This window comes from Lissotriton helveticus, chromosome 6 (genome assembly GCF_964261635.1).
Source record: "Lissotriton helveticus chromosome 6, aLisHel1.1, whole genome shotgun sequence".
NCBI classification, from domain to species: Eukaryota; Metazoa; Chordata; class Amphibia; order Caudata; family Salamandridae; genus Lissotriton; species Lissotriton helveticus.
This window is the reverse complement of record NC_136067.1, coordinates 1,500,936,940-1,500,957,133: the sequence shown is the minus strand read 5'-3', so window position 1 is coordinate 1,500,957,133 and position 20,194 is coordinate 1,500,936,940. Positions and strand designations below refer to the sequence as shown.

Below are 20,194 nucleotides of genomic sequence, written 5' to 3'. Positions count from 1 at the left end.
TTGTTATAATGCTGACCTCTACCCTCATGTGTCTCCCGGATTGCACCAGACCACATTCATTTTTTAATTCCAGAATAACCGAATTGTGATCACTAAAATGTGAGTATCTTGCCCCATAAAAAATAACACTAGACAACAAGGGTGACAAATATAATCAATAACAGTGCTACTACCCCTACCAATAAACGTCGGGGTCCTGTTAATTTGTTCTGATATATTGGGTTCATAGAGGTCCACTGCCGCTAGGAATTCCTCCAAGCATTCCCCCTGTCTATTATGTTCAAAATGGGGTGTAGGATAGGCTGTGGACTCCCCGGTATCCAGATCCCCCTGACAATCCTGCTCACACGAGTGTATATTAAAATCCCCTGAAAGAATAATCGGGTAATAAGTGGTTTGCTTTTCTCTGTTATCCTTAATTTTAAAATCAGCTAATGTTCATTTCCATTCGAACAATCTGACGAATTATAAAAGTTTACTACCAGAAGTTTTATAGTGTTACACTCCCTCAATTCCACTGCTAAACAATGGGGTGTGCCTACTTCAACCCTTTGATACAGCCACGGTAATTTCACAGAAAATAGCAAAAGGGGCCCCCCTTTAGCTCTACCAAAAGGAACCAATTCCGCCGGGTTGGAAAAAGATGTATAACCATTCAACCACCAGTCACCCTCCGGCTCCCAGGTTTCCTGGAGCCCTACAAGATCATACAGATTAATCCATTCCAGCCATTTAGGGTCATCTTCTTTTATTTCTTAGACAGGCGATGTTCCAGCTCAGGATACCGAAGTTGGGCCTGCTTGATTCACTTTGCCCATGGGGATTGGAAATCTCTGGATGGCTACTCTGACTACTCTGGTTAAAAATCCCTATGTCCAGTCAGTCATTCTCATCAAGGGTGGTAGGTGATGGTGATCTAGTTGCAATCTGTGTTTCCCCTCGCACATTTACTATACTCCTAGCAAATTGGGGGCCAAATACTATTCCCCCATTATTTACGTTATTTGCATATTGACGGAATCTGGGTGAAGTGGATAGAAAAAGGCCAGGGGTAAAACCTTAATAGCCCCTAAGCCCTAAGGTGAGCAGTCCTGCATATTTTCCCTGCTAAATCCCCTCTATTAAAGTTAACAACTATGCAATCACCCTCAATTTCCTTTGCATTTGGTCCTACCCATGCTATGCGCCTTGCCATCAGAATGTGAGTCGATACTTTAAGGTTGTTTCCCCACTGGTTAGTCTAGCCAATATTTTGTCTTCCTCACTAGGTCCTCAGTTGACTCATGGATGTTAGCTTTCAGCGGTGGTACACCCGTAAGAACTACCACTAGGTCATTTGCTTCTGGTGGCAAAAAAAGTCGTCCTACCGTAAGGGGGGGTATGTTGGTATTGGTATTGGCACTATGTCCGTGTTTAGGGGCAGATGATATATCTCTAGCTGTTGTATTTGGGAGCCCAACTACTTCTTTAGGTTGGGCCAGCAGAGGCCCCTTACTTCCTTTCACTGTACCATTATTCAGTGCTCGTTCCTTACTTTGCTCATTTCTATTCCCCCCCTTCATCAGGGTACTTGTGCCTGACTAATTACGGCTGGCTAACGATTTATCAAGCCCTGCTTTTGTTACCATACAGCAGTTTGAGCATGTACCTCCACCAGATATGGCTTTATTTACTGTGCTAGTGAAAAACTCAATCTTTAGTTGCATGTCCTCTATTGTCTTGCACAGTTTATTTACTATATTGATTAAGGCAACGCTATTGGCCCCTTGGGTAATAGAAGACATAGAAGATTCTATACATCCCCCCCTGTTCCATATCATCAATTCCTGAGACCGAATGTGAGGGACATAGTTGGTTTAGTTGGGCCACAGTCTCCGCATCAGGGATATCAATATTAGCTAACACAGAAAATCTGTTTTTACAAACTAGAATAGGCTCAATTACTGGTGGGCAGATTGCTACTAATTTTAGATCTGTATTAACAATCACATTTGTACATGGAGAATCAATTGCTTCTGCAGGAACACTGTTGCCCTGCTTTTTCCCTAAGAACATATCCGGGATTACTATAGGGCCTTGTTTGCCAGTCCCCCTTTGCTCTTCAGTAACTCTCCCCACATTTGCTACAACATTCCCGTTTAGCGGGTCATCTGTCCTGAGTAAGAGTTCAGTCCTCCACCAGCCCCTCGATGCGACTCATAACGCAGTTTTCCCCTGCGTGTTTTAGGGCTTTCTTTGACTTCCTTGGCTTTTTTACTTTAACTGGAGCATTCAGTCCCCCTTCCGTACTTTTCCGTTTCCCCATTATTCGTGATACAAGATCGGTGTCAACAGTACCTGCTCACGTCTTTTCAGGGATATTGGAGGGGTGGCCCAGCCCTGCCTCGTCCTGCCCCGGACGGCCACAGACTGCCCGCCCTTGCCCGGACTTCGCCCGGCGTGTCCACGCGCGTTCCACGCGGCGGAAACAAATGTCGCAAAATAAGGACTCCGCAACCGGAAGAGGAGGGGCGGTCAATCAGTGGCGGTCCCCAGAGCCTCCTGGGTGTTGTAGGCGCTTGTTCAGCCCACAGCAGCACTCCCTCATGCAGCGAAGAGTCCCCCCCCCCCTACCACAGAGAATCCGTTCCCCTGGCAAAGAGGCGAAGACCGGACAATATCCTTAAAGTTACGCGCAAGTGTCCATTTTACTGCGGAGGTTGGTGGAGAGAGCATACTTTGTATGGGGCGGGGTAAAAACTACCCATGCCCCACTCTTTCGGCATAGTTTGTCCAAGCACCCTTCTTTGCATCAATAAACCAGTCCTCCTCACGGATGTCAGACAACACAAATGACATCTCTGGACCCTGAGAATGGGTGGCTGCACAAATCCAGTTGCAACCAGCAGTTTTGATTTGTAAACAGAAAAAAACATATTTGCACGTAGCGAATTTAGGAAGCTCCTCAGTGGTAAAGACGAACCCAGCCAAACCGTCTGGAAATCTTCAGAGCAGCAGCTACGGCAGGAGGGGTACGCGGCCGGGTTATTTTGTGGAGTCCGATTTAACACAAGGTGTCTTTAATAAAAACATGAGTCTGGTCCTGGCGAGCAGGCTGAATTTTCTAAACATTTCCTCATATCCTGAGAAAAGCGAGGAAAACCAGTGCGCAGTGGCAGGTTGCAGGAGACACTGTCTTGCTTCCCTGTTAAATGGATACAAAAAAAGCAGCCAGTGAGTGGTGCGCGCGCGCCAGCCACTGCAGGCATATATATTCATTTATCGCGCCCCTGTCAGCACGATAATTGAAGACATATGGGATTTGGTGCACGTAACAGACACCAATAGGCCATGGGCGGAGCTACGCGACCGCCTATGGCCTATTGCGTGTTTTGTTTAAAAACATGCACTCCAGGCCCAACCAAGGGAATAACACACACGAGCTGTGTGGAATTTCCAGGTCCATTTTGAAAACCCCTACAAAACGGCTCGTCTACGCGAGCACTGCTACGCAGTGCGTCATGAGGGCTCGCCCTAAAAAGGGTCCCAGAACGTCCCCTGCCAGCTTTAGGCAAATTGCACTGTTAGATGTGACTGGACAATTGTTTGCTAAAAGCATCCTTCGCCATCTTCAGGATTGGGCTTTCAGAAATAACCTCGTCCCGACAGAGCAAGCAGGGTTTTGGAAGCATAGCGGCACATTAAATATTACCCCCTTTATAGATTTCCCCACAGCTTTCGACTGGGTAGACCGGTGGACCCTGTGGAGGAAATTGACAGCAATGGGGATCCCTATGCATTTGTTCAGACTGATTATAGCATTGCAATCCTCAACTTGGTCTCCGGTTTTGATGGTGGGAAATCGGGTCCTGTCGATTAAAGTAGACTTGTAAGGCATTGAAGCAAGGCTGCCTGTTAGCCCCTCTCCTTTTCTATCTTTACATTAATGACCTGCCGAGTAGGGCCGGACTGTGTAAACGGGAATCCCCCAAATTAGGAACAATGAAATTGAGTTGTCCACTTTATGCAGATGACGCCATCCTAGGGGATCTAACCCCGATAGGCCTTCAAAGGTGCCTTAAGTTCACATGCTATGCTGATAATTTTTGTTTAAATATAGCAAAAAGTAAAATGATTGATTTTTAGATATTGGGGTGTAGAAAATATGTGAAATATGTAAAATAGTGAAAAATATGCACTGGTTACTGGGGAAAGGTAAAATGGATGTAGTGAAATTGTACCCGTTGAGAAGACTTTTTACAAGCAAATGTTCTAGCAATGATCCTATTGACCAATGCTGAAGTATGGCAATATCTCAGGCATGCGCAATTGGTAGATTTTATCAATTTTGCTGGCAGACACGTTGCACACGTTTTATCAGTATCCAAAATTAAAATCCCGCAAGCACTTACGCTTGTGAACTAGTGGACGAACAGCAGATCTATGTGCATTGTATGATGCCCCCTCCCCCCCTTTTTGTTTTTAACTTTTGAGAACAGACTTGATGTGTTGGGTACTTGTATTTGCATATGAAATACCTTTTATTATGTGTAACAAATACACTTGTTCAATATTTTCATATTTTATGGTAATATTTCTAATATATATGGCACATTCTACAGGGATGTATGATAAGTGAGTTGGTTGAGTTGAGTGAAAGTGGAGGCATATTGATGCTTAGCACCTAGTGTGCTTTTGAAGTTTACCCTCTGGGATTTCTACATTTCACTGCGAACAGCAGTGGGCCTTTTTTGAGAAGGCGGAGGGGCATATAAAAAGTAAAGTCCACATTTGTAAAGCGCACAATCACCCGTAAGGGTCTCTAGGCGCTGGGGGGCCGTCGGGAAGATTAAGCGAGCTATTGCCCAGAGTCACATGGTGCTGGGCTGACCTGCCGCCGGAGCCGGGGATCGAACCGTGGTCCCCAGATTCCAGCGTCAGTCGCCCTGGCCGCGGCGCCACACCTCTTATTTGGCGCAAGATCTGTAGTTTGAATAGAGCAGCCCCCATAGCGGCGATCAGGCTTGAATTTGGTCTGCTCTCGACCTATGTGTTCGCCACGGTTGCATGCTTAAGATGGAGTAATGCCTTGCTGAACAGCGCTGAAAACCCTTTACGGACAGCAATAAGACAGGAAATATTTGCAAGCCTGAAGGGGAAAAGCGTTGTTTTTAGGAATTATGTTAAAGCTGCAGATTTATTTGGTATTGGGCTTGGCAGCGAAGACTCTTTACCAAAAAAGCTTTGAAAATGCTAATTAAAAAGACCATTTATGTAGTCTGTCGAAAGATACTGCCTTGTGCATAGGTCAATCCGGCAATGATACAATAGCTGGGAGTAGTATTTATAAACAACCTCAACCATACGTTCTATGGAATCTCCCGCACTGGGTGCGCAGAACTATCCTGTTAAGGATGAATCTGCTGCCCCAACGAATTATGACAGAGGTGTGGGAGGGATTAGCCAGGCAGGACAGACTTTGTCACCTATGTTGGAGCTGGGTACAGGATTTAAACCAGGTTTTATTTTTCTGTCCCCTATTACACCTTTGATAGGTCTGAAAGCGCCGGGACACTCTGAGTAGCTGAGCGCTCTACAAAACACCGGGTAACATAACATAACATACACCAACACGATGTTTGCTGAGGCCATTGTATTTCAAATATAACATTACCACAGCTGAGGAGGCCCGAAATTTCCTTTTGGCCCACCCTTCTGAACAAGTGTGTGTTTAAAATTTACATATTTTTTAAACAATTTTTAAATATATTTTAGATCCGACCCAGTGTGAAGTGGGCTGTGGTATGCTGATGAGAGTCCTAGGTGGACAATATTCACTACATATTATATTAGAATTAGAATTGCAGGGCCCTCGTATTATATATTTGATATAGAATCTGATGGTACAATCTGGATTACACATCCTAAATTAGTTGTGTCCCCCCCACCCCCTAAAGGATCAAAGGATTAATGGAATTAGTACAGTATTTACGCACCTGCACTTTTGATAACATGTATGCTGCTTCGTAGACTGCATTGCATAATGAATGTGTTTTGCACCTTTTAGGCAACTGCTTGTATTTTTCCCTGGGGTCCGTCTGAGCAAGATTCCCTTTTTATTTTAAAAAATTGTTACAGGATGTTTCGTATTTGCCCTTTCAACTATCTTATGCACGCTTATGAATTTAGTATGTATGACAAACTGTAACTGTTGGGTTTCTGCATATACTTTGTACTTATATTATATATAGAAATTTAAGATGCTGTATACAGAGGTTAAACTTTTTAGAGCATTTAACGGTATAGCTTGACCTAAACTGTTTTATCAGTATTCCATTACAGTGGTGAAACTGATCTAATTTCTGCGTAATTGCACATTTAGTTTTAGCTAGCTGCTTGAATCTTGTTCAACAAAATTGAGGAATTTATGGTTTTATATACATTTTATTTTGTTAGTTATTTTAGCTCTGGATGATTTGTTAAATTTGTATTTTATTTGTATTTTTTCTTCTTTATATATGGAACTCTTAGAGCTCCAAATCAATAAGATTGATTGATTGATTGAATAAAATGAAACCCTGTTGTGTATTTATTGTATTTTGTACGAATGGCTAGAATATTTGGTCAGGAATGTCATTTTTAAATGAACATTAACTAGTCCCAATTCCTGAAAGGGCATCTACAGTGCCAATGTCTTCTTTTAAGTCAGTTTTAGAGGTACATCAGGAACATCTGCATTGACGTGGGGAGTGCCGTATAGGGTAACCTCTTTTGATATGGATTTTCTCATTGGAGGCGGTTAGAGAGATGTGGTCTCCGTAAATGGACTGTATACAGATGTTTTTGAACTGTCATTCTGTTGACGTGGCTCCATTTCTTTAAACAGAAACTTCATACTAAAGCTCCAGCAGCTCAAAGTTTTCAAGCATGTTAATTTTTATTTAGGATTTCGTCATTTTAATGTATTATTGAGCTGAAAAGGGCAAACCTCGCCCCAATCTATAATGCATTTTTTGTATAGTTATATTTTTATTTGGTTTATACAGCCTGCCTCCAGGCCCTCCACCCCCGCCCAGTTCACAATACTTGCCCAATAGGTTTTGGCCTTGTAAAGTTCGGCTCTACAGTGCAACTCTATGTAAGACCCATTGCTTCCAGTTTCTAGATCTAGGCCTTTGGGTCTGCCCTCTTTTGCCATAGTTTGTGACGTTGACCATCAGATCTTGAATCACACTTGAGGAGTATCCATTTCCGTTTCATGCTGTTTGATCAAGCTGTCTGCCTTTGAGAGACTGGTTTTAGTAGTCTTCTTGGAACATATAGCAGGGGCTATTTGCTAAATGCAGACTGCTTCTTAAAATAGCAACGTATTGATGATTATCAAATGCTTAGATGGGTATCTGCTCAAATGTTCATTCACATTTATAGGTTATTCCGGGGAAGAATAATTTTTTCACCCGCATGGTTCTTTGAATCCATATTGGTAGGAGTGTGCAACAGCGTTAAAGATCAAAATCTGTTTAATACATAATAGCACACATTCTTGAAAAAGTATTGCTGCTACAATATGAAATATCTTGATTATAGTCTGTTTGAATATCAATAAAAGCACAGATATAAATCATGCCTATTTACTTTATGGAAGGCCAAGAAACTATGCTTACCAGAATGTCCCCTTTCAACCTTCGAAGTCTATTTCCTGCCTGAGGTTTAAGGACTGGAAGGCTGCGCTTTGCGAGACAGCTTTGAAAAGCGATTGAAGGATGGACGGTTTAAAATATTTCAGCAAAATGTGTAGCACTTTAATAGTTAAACAAGTAAACAATTTAAAGTTTGTCATCTGTTATGGAATTTTTTCAGATTGATCTTGTATTTGCAAGACTGGCCATGCAGACTATTCCTGACAATTTGGATCTCCGAGATGATTCACGTTTGAAGAGCCTAGATATACGGTGTATAAGAAGCTTAAATGGTAACATTTCTTCTTTCTTGCGCCAATCTACAGTGGGATTATTTTCATGTTAAATTGAATTGTCTGTTTATCTGAAATGTTACGTACTATACATTCAGCATAACTATGATGGATTCAAATACATTTTCTATGTGTTTGTAATGTTTATAGAGTCGTTTATTTACCATAAGAACGCTTAAGTTGAGGTTCTTGGTTTGCATTTCAGATGAGTAATAATCTTAGGGCATTGCAGCATTACGAAATCTGATGCCCCAGTGGAAGAACCTAAATGCCAGAAGGGAAATGCCAAAGTATTCAGGACCAGAGAGTTTGAAAAAATGGCAGGCATTGGATGATTCTTTGGGGTCTCCAAAGGAAGCAGTGTTTGTTTTTGGTGTAGGGTATAATAGCATGTGGTGGGAATGTAAAGCTCCTTTCTTCCACAAGCGTGTTTAATGCTCTTTTCACACATACGTTTTTCTTTTTCATGCCGTCTTGATACACCTCATTTTCATACTTCTGCACTTGACCGCCATTCTTTTCGTTCTCGTCGAGCATTGGCAATATAGTGTGCAAACCCTATGATCTTTGACTGTATCTTTGATTACCCAATATATATATTATATATATATATAATTTTCTAGTTCTGAACGGAGGCAGCTATCCGTTTTTCTTCTTAAGCTCCAAATCATTGATATTGTGTTATATGTACCCCTTATCCAGTATTATGGGTGTCTTTCATAGATTCACATGCCTGAATCATTCCCCGTCGAGATGGGAGCCCCGGTAATATAAAAGTAATGTCCTATAGACCTACATAGAGAAAAGTAGGCCTAAAGGCCTTGCCTTAGTAGCATATCTGTCATTTTGTAAAAAGGACCAAATTCCTGAAGGTAGGCAATCGGCTACCACCTCCCTCTAGAACCTTCCTGCCAGGAGCCTCAGTCTCTCAGATTTTCTACCGCACGTTGTGCTAGGGAGTCCCCACCTGAGCTCTCCTCAGGTTTCTTGAATTTCTCATTTTTTCCACTAAAACCTTGGATTATTCACATCAACTATGGCTGAACAACAGAAGAAAGGACTATTTAGAGCCTGTTCCTCTTGTGGCAAGAAGAGACTGCACATTGATGACAAACATGAGACTTGTCTCTACTGTCTTTATCCAGATCATTCTGTCAAGGAATGTAGGATTTGTAGAACTTTCTCTACCAAAACTCTCAAGGATAGAGAAGGACGACTGCTCCTCTGGTTAAACAGACTTAAAACCAGAGATGATGTGCTGTCCTCGGAGGGCAGTGAAATGGCTTCAGTTTCTTCAAAACTCTTTGAAAAGGCCAAGGGAGGCCTCCCCTAGCCATTCAGACGTCCCTCACAAAAAGACTACTTCTAAGTCTTCGGAGGTAAGATCAGACACGTCTGGGAAGGAACCAGCAACTTTCAAAAAGCCATCGCAGTCTTCGTCGACGACCGCGCCGACGTTTTCTTCAAGAAAAACGACATATGTCTCCACGTCCACGACGACAGTTTCGACGACTATGGCGTTGTCCGCCTTTGCTTCCACGACGACGACCACCCAATCGTCGACGATGGGTAAGCCACTGTCGTCAATTGCATTGATAAAAAAGCAGCAGTCATTTGTTAAGCTTCGTCGACATCACCGTCGACGGCGATAAAACAAAAGTCGTCGACGACGCCTTCACCGTCGACGAAGATTCCGTCGACATCCGGTGTGTCGTCGACGAGAGTACCGCCGACGACGAAGTCACCGCCGACGACGAAGTCACCGCCGACGACGAAGTCACCGCCGACGACGAAGTCACCGCCGACGACGAGAACATCTTCGACGGCGAGGTTACCGTCGACGACCACACCATCGACTATCACATCGCCGACGACGACGACAAGTCTCGTCGACGCCAGACAAACCATCTTCATTACCGTCGACGACCTCATCGTCGACGACTACCTCATCGTCGACGACGACATCGTCGACACCATGGAAAAAAGCGGAGTTGATACCATCTAAAATGATTACCAAACTGCCCATTCCACCAGCATTGACATCACCCAGTAGGGTTCAAAAACTACCTCCAGCCTGCTTATTTCAAACTGATGAATCTGATGATGCCCACTTCGAACAAGCTGCAAGTCCATCAGATCTCAATGTCAAATGCCAGAGTACTGACGAGGACGGAGATGATGTCATCTTTACGGAAGAAACTACGCAGATACAGGAACATACTCGAGTCACTCTGATATGCCTGCCGGCTGAAATAGTCTCTGACTTGCAATTCTTGATCACAGACTACAAGAAACAATTCCCAGAATCACCAGCAGCCTCGTCCAAAGAGAAGCCTCACGAGTCATCCAGACCGCACCACTCCCCTAGGTCGCGACCACCACCTTTGGTTATGACGCAGGACAGTGAAGCGGTGCATAACGTTCAATCTTCTGACGAAGATGTTCCTGAAGAAGGAGAGGTTAGAGACAACCTCTCACAAAACAGAGACGGAGAGGATTACGTCGCTCATTCACCAGCCACGCCGGAACCCAACACTTCAGACTCTCCACCAGTGGATATCGGCGGATTCCACAATTTAATTGAGAGCGGCCATTAGATTCCACATGACCATGGAATCAAAGGAAACCGATTGTTTTCTTTATGACTTTAAAGATCCTATAAAGAAATCGGCGAGGTCAATTCCCATAATAGATTACATCTGGGAACAGGGTCAGCAACTCATGCAAACACCTGCTTCTGTATCTATAGTGGTGCCGAGACTTGATACAAAGTATAAGGCACCAACATCTGCACCTACTTGCCTTAATACGCATCCCAAGCCTGACTCGGTAGTCACCCAAGCCGCTCAAAAGAAGTCCAGAAATCCATCCTCGCCACTCTCAGCACCACCAGACAAAGAAGGCAGAAAATTAGATGGCATCGGCAAACGATTCTCCACAACGTCTGCCATGACTGTAAAGGTGGCCAACGCCATTGCTCTGCTAGGCAGATACAATAGACAATTATGGGAAGATATAGTTCCGTATCTAACAGATATACCGGAAGATTTAAAAGATGAAGTCCAGTCCCTCCTTAAAGAAGGACAGATGTCCGCATCGGAGATCATTGATTCAGCTGTGGATGTCGCCATGACAGGCTTTAGACAGCTAGCAGGCGCAGCTGTCTTGCGCAGACAAGGATGGCTCAAAGCAACGTCCTTCCGTCAAGAGGTCCAAACCAAAGTTTTGGACATGCCCTATGACGGACAACATCTATTCGGTGCAAAGATAGATGAAGCCTTGCAGACGATCAAGAAAGACACGGACACTGCAAGAGCTCTCGGGACTTTACAATTTAAAACTCAGTCCTTTCGTGGGAACAGAGGACGAGGTCAACCAACATACAGAGGATCCTATCAAGGAAGATCCTCTTACTCCTACAACCAAAATCGCTCACAATATCAGCAGCGACAGCAACAACAAGGTCGTCAGACCTCCTACGGGAGAGCGAACTTCAGGGGTAAATCCCAGAAGAGAACGACCGGCGGACGACAATGAACTATTTCAGCAGACACTCCCCACACCGTCGTGTCCTCTCAAGATTGGAGGAAAATTGACACATTTCCTCCACAACTGGAGATCGATAACGACGGATCGGTGGGTTCTCCAATTAATCCAGCATGGTCACACATTGGAATTCAACTCAATCCCACCGTTAACTCCTCCTCGCAAACTTCCACACAAGCGCCTTCGCTTGCTCCTACAAGAAATCTCTTCCATGCTGAAGAAGGGAGCAATAGAACGAGTTCCATCCGCCCAAAAAGGGAAGGGATTTTATTCCTGCTTCTTAATTCAGCAGAAAAAGAAGAAATGGAGGCCCATTCTCGATCTCGGGGCACTCAATGTCTTCCTAAAGAGCCAATCGTTTCGAATGGTGACAATCCAGGAAATCTTAGGATCCTTAGAGGAGGGAGACTATATGACGTCTTTGGACCTGCAAGACGCATATTACCATATCCCAATACACCATCGCCACAAAAAATTTCTTCGCTTCGAGGTGGCAGGTCAACACTAACAATTCTGTGTCCTACCATTTGGCCTCAAATCAGCACCACGCATTTTTACGAACTGCCTGGCTCCAGTGGCAGCTTTTCTAAGACAGCAGAATCACCAGGTCTTCCCCTACCTAGACGACTGGCTGGTGAAAGCACCATCTCTCACAGATGCACAGCTGTCTTCAACCGCCTGTCTCGATATTTTCCAGCTCCTAGGTTTAACTCTCAACTACGAGAAATCAACCTTGCAACCCACCAGAATTATAACATTCCTGGGGGCAACTCTAAACACCATTTCATCCAAAGCCTTCCCATCTCAAGAAAGAAAACACAAACTGATGGCTCTGGCTACCGCAGTGTCTTCCAAAAAGTCCATCAAAGTCCGAACTTTCAAATCCCTTCTAGGGATGATGTCTTCTTGCATTCTGCTAATCCCTCACTGTCGACTCAGAATGCGCCCCCTTCAGGAGGCTCTGAACAAACAGTGGATCCAATGTACAGGCTCTTTCGAGGATCACATAGTCATCACTCGACAAATAACCAAGGCTTTGCTGTGGTGGACGATGAACAAGAACTTATCCAAAGGTCTAACGTTCTTGATACCAGCAACTCCACACGTCATAACAGACGCTTCTCTGGAGGGATGGGGTGCAGTTCTTCAGGATCTGCAAATCAGTGGCAAATGGACGGACAGGGAAAAAACCCTACATATCAACCTCCTAGAACTGAGAGCAGTTCTTCACTCTCTCCAAGCATTCCTCCCTCGCATCAAAAACTCAGCAGTGCTTGTGCGCACGGACAACACAACCACAATGCACTACTTGAACAAGCAGGGAGGGACGCATTCTCTGACACTGTCGAGAATCGCAAAAAATCTGGAACTGGCTACTGCTCAACAACATTACATTGACAGCGGAATATGTCCCAGGAAAAGACAACGTAATAGCAGACGCTCTCAGCAGACAGCGGTCACTGTCACACGAATGGGAACTGGACCAACAAGTTCTCAACGACATCTTCTCGGCATGGGGAACACCACACATAGACCTCTTTGCCACCAGGGAGAACGCCAAATGCCACAGCTTCGCAAGCTGGCATCCCCAACCCAGGTCACTAGGAAATGCATTTTCCATCGCATGGCGCAACGTGTTTGCGTACGCATTTCCGCCATTTCCCCTAATAACCAGAGTCATTCGGAAAATGAAAATGGAACACTGCACCTTGATTCTCATTGCCCCATACTGGCCGAGACAACATTGGTTCACGGACCTACGTCGCCTGTCTGTTCGACCATCGATCCAACTACGTCAACACCAAACTCTTCTCTCAATGTCCAGAGGCCAAGTACTCCACCCGAATCTGAAATCTCTCAGATTATCAGCATGGCTCCTGAGTACAGAGAATTCTGTCACCTAAACATCCCGTAGGAGTGCAAGGAGGTCCTAGCCAAAGCAAGGGCTGTCAGTACAAACAAAACTTATTCCTTGAAATGGAAACGCTTTTGTATTTGGTGTTCAGACAACAATATCCATCCTTTCAGAATCACGCCGGAGCAAATACTTCCGTATTTACTACATCTGGCGCAAACGGGGCTTGCACATGCCTCCATTAGAGTTCATCTAGCGGCAATCTCACGCTTTACAAGAACTTCGAGAGGTCCCTCACTATGGTCCAACAGGCTGATCAAGCAATTTCTTAAAGCACTCTATAGATCTTTTCCAAGGCCAAGACGTGTACCACCAACATGGCACCTTAATATAGTACTCAACCAATTGATGAAACATCCATTTGAGCCCATACATAGGGCTGATCTCAAATACATATCTTGGAAAACTGCTCTTCTTTTGGCCTTAACATCAGCAAGAAGGGTCAGTGAACTAAAAGCGCTTTCTATACAAGATCCTTTCATGCAATTCAGAGAGGACAGTCATTTTAAGAACTAATCCTCGCTTCATTCCGAAAGTCCCCTCGGACTTCCATCTCAATGAACCACTTGTACTTCGCTCATTCTTCCCAAACCCCAGTACTGTGGCTGAAAAATCCCTCCATTCGTTAGACCTCAAGAGATGTCTAAAATTTTATCTGGACAAAACGAAACATTTCAGAAAAACAAATCAACTTTTCATTGCCTTCAGCAGACCTAGAAAAGGCATGCCACTCTCTAAGCAAAGCATTTCCCGATGGATATCAGCGGCAATTACCTTTTGCCATGACAAAGCCGGACGTCCATTACATTCCACAGTCCGAGCACATTCCACAAGAGCTGTGTCCACATCGGCAGCACTATTCGCTGGAGTACCGATTCTGGACATTTGCAGAGCAGCGACCTGGAAATCGCCGCATACATTTACCAGGCACTACTGCCTGGATACAGAACTGTTGCAGGATGCAGCCGTGGGCCAGGCTGTACTTCGCCATCTATTCCACTGAGATGAGCCTTCCTTCTTCCCACCGTCCTGCAATGGTATGCACATTTATTACTTATTACTTGTGTTACTGATGGTATATAGTCGTATGATATGTTTTATCTCAGACTAATTCTTATGTTCCACCGCAAATGTGCATAATGTATTGCTTGCTATTCTGATTCAGGCATGTGAATCTATGAAAGACACCCATAATACTGGATAAGGAATGCGTTACTTACCTGTAACAGCAGTTATCCAGTATTGGTGTCTTTCATAGATTCACATGCAACCCTCCCACCTCCCCAGGAAGTACTCATCTCTCACTCCAGAACATTCACTACGTCTACCTAGCTTGGTGCGTACGAAAATCTGAGAGACTGAGGCTCCTGGCAGGAAGGTTCTAGAGGGAGGTGGTAGCTGATTGGCTACCTTCAGGAATTTGGTCCTTTTTACAAAAGGACATAGATAGGCTACTAAGGCAAGGCCTTTAGGCCTACTTTTCTCTATGTATGTCTATAGGACATTACTTTTATATTACCGGGGCTCCCATCTCGACGACGGGGAATGATTCAGGCATGTGAATCTATGAAAGACACCAATACTGGATAACTGCTGTTACAGGTAAGTAACGCATTCCTTAAGGGTTTTTCAAACCCGAAATGCATTGGGTCGTTTTTTAGTTTCAAATTGTTAGCATTATCAATTAATATTGTACAGAGTACTCATTGTTTGTCATTAACAATGTTTTTTGTTAAAAAATGTTGTAACATACATGGATGAAATAAGAAACATACTTTGAAAACTTGTTTTGGTTTTAAAGATTTATTGCAGGTATGAGAACTGAGTAACAAAGATAAAACATTAGAAAGCTTAGGGGAACAAGCTGTGCACTGCGCAGGTTCGGATTCTTCCGTTTCCTCACATAGGTAAATCTTGCCCAGGGGTTGGGGCTACACCCCATTACGCAGTAGCACGCCAAGTATAAAAATATTAAACTTAATCTAAGAATACTGTTTTCACATTAAACTAGATTCATACGGTGTGCAGGTCAAATACACTAAAAGTTATGTGGGCTGGAACATGTTTCAAGCGTTTTTCCAAATGACCACCAAACCTTCCTTTGGTGATTACTGCTGTAGGTTATCAACCTGAATTTGTTAACTGGGGCCAGTTGTAGACACTTTGCGCAGGAGGCATAGCACTCAGCTTTTCCTTCTGTATGGTCCCATGCGCAGCATCCAGTTCCTCATCTCTCGCATGGCACATGACACCTTCTCTTACAGGATCCCAGGAGGTGGCCTTCTACTCCTTGGACACTCCAAAAAATCCGACACTGCTCACGGCCAATATTAGCACTGAACAAGACAGGGGCCACAAAGCAGCCAAAAGCACATGGTCTTCACGTCACAGACCCACAATCCACCCCTTGGACTCACCAAGCCTACAACACCTGGGATACTCTACTAAACACTATGCAAAGAACTGTTGATGTGCTACATTACCAGTCCGTCAAAATGGACCTGAAATTGACACTACTTGACACCTTGGGTCTTTGGTAGGGGGAATAGATGACAAACCGGGGCAATTAAATTCACTAATCAGCAGAGCCCAACAGGAGGCCAAGTTGAACTGTAGCTGCGGGCCCATTATAGACAAACTTTCTTCCCTTCCCTCAATGTATTCACACTTCTAGAGGGTCTGCCAAAGGGTCCACATTATAAAAGACACCGCTAACCAAGAAAAAGCAACGCCCAAGGGACTATTTATAAAGTATCTCGCAGTTAAAAACACAATTGCCTCAAATCAAGCGAGCTGACGAGGGGCCAGCCGGGCCTCTGGGACACATCAGCCTCAAAAGGATCTAACTACAGCTCAAAACGCCAAGCAACGTTGCCAACTTCGGGGGAAAGGCCGAAACAAAACAATCCCTAGTCACATAGCCGTATATCCCCTATTAGACACTAAACAACCACAGAAGATAACTACACATGAAACTACAGCACATGATTGAACAGCACATGAAACAACAAATCAGCCAAAGGAAGCTGCGGCTGCTCAGAATGCTGATCAACCGGCAACAGCTTCGTTCAGGGCTGACGCGGTGGCACTGGGCAGCCTAACTGGCACGCCAGTTACCAAAAAAAATCCTGCCTTAGTCCGCAAGACTACAACTATGGCCGACTCTTACCAGTGACAGAAGAAAGGGTGACACTCCCACGCAGGAACTCAACAAGGCGCAGGCACCAACTGAAACGCTGACAGCATACGGGGCCAATCCATGGGACAAGGTAATTCCAAATTCACTTCCATCACCACTACAGAGCCTTCACCATAATACAACCACCACGGCAAATGAGCACACAAAGCACAGTACTACTCGGGCACCAACTCCAGTGACGAAGGTAGCGAAATGTGAAAACGCTGATGACAATATAGCCCCAATGGAGGTGAAGGGGCAGTTGCACGGGACATCAATAACGCCAACCGGGTACCCGGGCCTTCCCTTATCGCAACATCTAAACAGAAGCACAGATCCCTGCACAGAAGCCTCCCTTGGTTTCTGACGTCGAGAAAGCCCAAAGTCTAACAACTGCAGCGGGCTAATCTGGCAGCATCTTTGGGGAAAGCCACCTAGGGCAAGACCCTTCCAGAGCCCCTCCAGCCCAGCAGCCAACAAACTCTAGTATTACTCTTTCACCCCAGAGTATGACTCCAAAGTGTTTTACGACACCCTGAATAGAGGGAATATTCTCTAACTATTAGCTGCAATACCAACACTAAGAGGCATCAACACAACTGGTCTTCTGTCGATAGAATTTATAAAGGCAGAAAAGGCCCTGGACAGGGAATCAACTAAAGCTACCTGGGGTTCAATTCAAATTGCAAATAAAGTTCTGGAAGAATGGGAAATTTTAAATCATGAGGCATACAAACCTCGCTGTACTACAATACAGGATACCCTCTCCCACTACTCTCCACTAAGTGGCAGGGAACAAACTGCAATAGAGAGAACATCCTCGTGCTCCAGGGAGCCCGAGGTCGGTCACCCCATAGGGAGCAGGCAGTGGGTACACATAGGCATCAATCATCCCATGTTCCCCGCAAACTCCTAGATTCTTAGTACTATCAACATAGTAAGTCACAATGACAAATCAACCCTCACAAAATCCAGGAAAACCACTACCAAACAACCCTGAGGCTATGGTCATGGAAGATCAGCGGGCTGAATAGTAAGGTAGCTGACGTCTAATTCCATGCATACCTAAAAACCTTTGATATTGTCTTACTGCAGGAAACGTGGTTTGTGAACCCATACCAACTACAGGGGTGCATTTGCTTCCACACTCCAGCACTGAGGAAATCAAAACATGGCCTCCTATCAGGGGGCCTAGCCACCTACTTTGCCATATCAAAAATTGAGAGCGCACAAAACTTTCCATCCTCTCTACCATCAGTAAACGCTGTTGAGATCCACCTAAATTGTAAAACGCCTCTAAGGAGGAGGTGCTATTGCTTAACACATACTTAAACCTGAAACGGAAAAAGCAGGAGTCAAAAACCTTAATCGAACATTTGCTCTTAATCATAAGTTCGCACAGCACTTCCAACCTTATCCTTTCTGGTGATCTAAACCAACAAATCTTAGGTAAATCATCAAACGACAACATACAGGTCCAGTCCTTCTGTTGGAACATACCAGCTCAAACCAAAAGCAATCGCCAAAGACAGTCCAAGACTGGTATAGAGCTGCTAGAAGACCCAGAGCACATCTGCCTAAGGGCATTAAATGGAACATTCACTGACTATTCCCCTCCCGGCTGCCTTGTTTTACTCGCAAACTCCTCCGTAGACTACACTCTACTCCCTTTCTGTTTTTAACACTTACCAGGTTTCCACTTAGGAGACCAAGGGGACAGTGACAATCCGCCCCAGGAAGTTTCAATCCAAGCATTTCCACAAAAATCGATGCCTAATCCTGTCTGCATGCATCCATTCCACACAATAAACTAAAAGGATTAAATTGTCCCTAGTAAACTCCGGAGATGTGCTACTGGCGGGGAAAACACTGCTATAAGATCTCAATAACTCCACCGATACCCCGACTAGTATATGGGAAAATTTCATGGCATCATTTGGAAATTCCTTCTCAACCGTAGCCAGATACTCCCCTCCTAACGATACAACAGTCGCAGGGAGGGCCACGAGCACACAGGGGACCAATCTGAAACTACTTTAAAAATCTGTAAACAAACTTTTAAGATCATTGAGGCTCTGCCCAGGAGACAAGAATCTAAACCACCTACTTCGCAAAAGAAAGGCCAAAATCAAAAAACTCAACTGGGACATCAACCGGTCCAACAAACGATTTTTGGGCAAAACTCTACCACAACTCCACAGCAATCAATAGCGCACGCTTCTGGCTTACAATCAACAAAATTCTACAACTGGCACATGGAGGCTTAACATCATACATCACAGAATTCATGGACAACCTTTCTAGAATCTCACTTCAATCATCAAACACCTGGATCACAAGCAATCCCGGATAACCAACTAGTTCATTCCACCCCAACCACAAGGAATTTAGAGGAAGACTAAAATGGAACAGATTAAGAAGTAAATCTCAAAAGGGAGGAAAGAAGGGGCACCGGGGCTAAACTGGATTCCACCAGCTCTCTTCAAACAAGACCCCGAATATTGTTCAGAAAAATTGCCCCCCCCCCTTTTCTATACCGTCAAACAGTCCGGGCTCCTATCCGCTTTGTGGAAGGGCTCCATAGTTTCACCAATTTATAAGGCCGGCGACACAACCTCACCAAAAAACTATTGTCTGATTGCACTACTAGACGGAGGCAAAATACTTCACCGGAATCTTACTGACTGCTAAAGGACTGGGCAATAGAGAATGAAATAATCTCTCCACACCATACAGGGTTCCGCAAAGACACTGAAACATCAACTAACATACTAACTATGTCACTACTTATCCACAAGGCAAAACTATCTAAACCAGCAATTCAATTTTGCTTTATCGACTTCAAGGCAGCCTTCGATAATGTCAATCGAGCAATACTGTGGAGGAAATTGGCACTCTGGGGAATCCCTTTTAAACCTCCTAATACATCTTCACATCAACAAATGGATACAGGTCAAACTAGGCAACGGCACCAAACTCTTGCGGCGTATACCAACAATCAAAGGACTCAAACCGGGATGTTTTGCTTGCACCAACGCTGTTTAACCTCTATAGAGCAGACATGACATCAGCACTTAGCACCTGCAACGCGCACGCTCCACGACTTGGCAGCAAAGCCATCTCCAGCATCTCCTATGTGGATGACGTTGTTCTGGCAAGCCACACTCCAGGTGGCCTGCAACGTTTACTTAACAAAATGCACAAGTGCGCAGTCGAAATCACCTAGAAGTGAACACCAGTAAAACAAAAACCTTGACAATCGATGGGAAACTACTGTCCCACTCCTGGTTCTTGGAAAAAAAACAATTGTGAATACCCACACTTATAAATACCTTGCGGTGATCATTGACAAGGGTGGCCAATTCACCAACCAACTCGAGGCCATTAAGATGGCCATAGCAACAACACTAAGGCAATTAAAAGTGAAGCTAACCGGGCCTATTTTCCCTCTGCTCCGGGTAGCGCAAGCTAAAATTCCACCCTCTATTACATGTGGCAGCGAAACTGAGGGGCAGGGACGCCAAACTGCTGGATACCACCATGGCCAAAGTGTATACGGTTATGTTAAACCTCTAGCCTACGTTTCACCTGCACAGATTCGACT

General features: G+C 44.5%; 1 protein-coding gene across 2 annotated transcripts in view; it reads left to right on the top strand.

Moving 5' to 3' along the window:
- PAPOLG (poly(A) polymerase gamma) overlaps positions 1-20,194 on the top strand; it is a 522,398-nt gene that overhangs the window by 286,086 nt on the left and 216,118 nt on the right. For both annotated transcript variants that reach the window (XR_013596236.1, XM_078649302.1), the window contains exon 7: positions 7,840-7,951. Coding sequence is in view for 1 of the 2 variants with exons in the window: in XM_078649302.1 (XP_078505428.1) it covers positions 7,840-7,951 (112 nt within the window). In the remaining variant the exon portion in view is untranslated. The remainder of the gene's footprint in view (positions 1-7,839; positions 7,952-20,194) is intronic.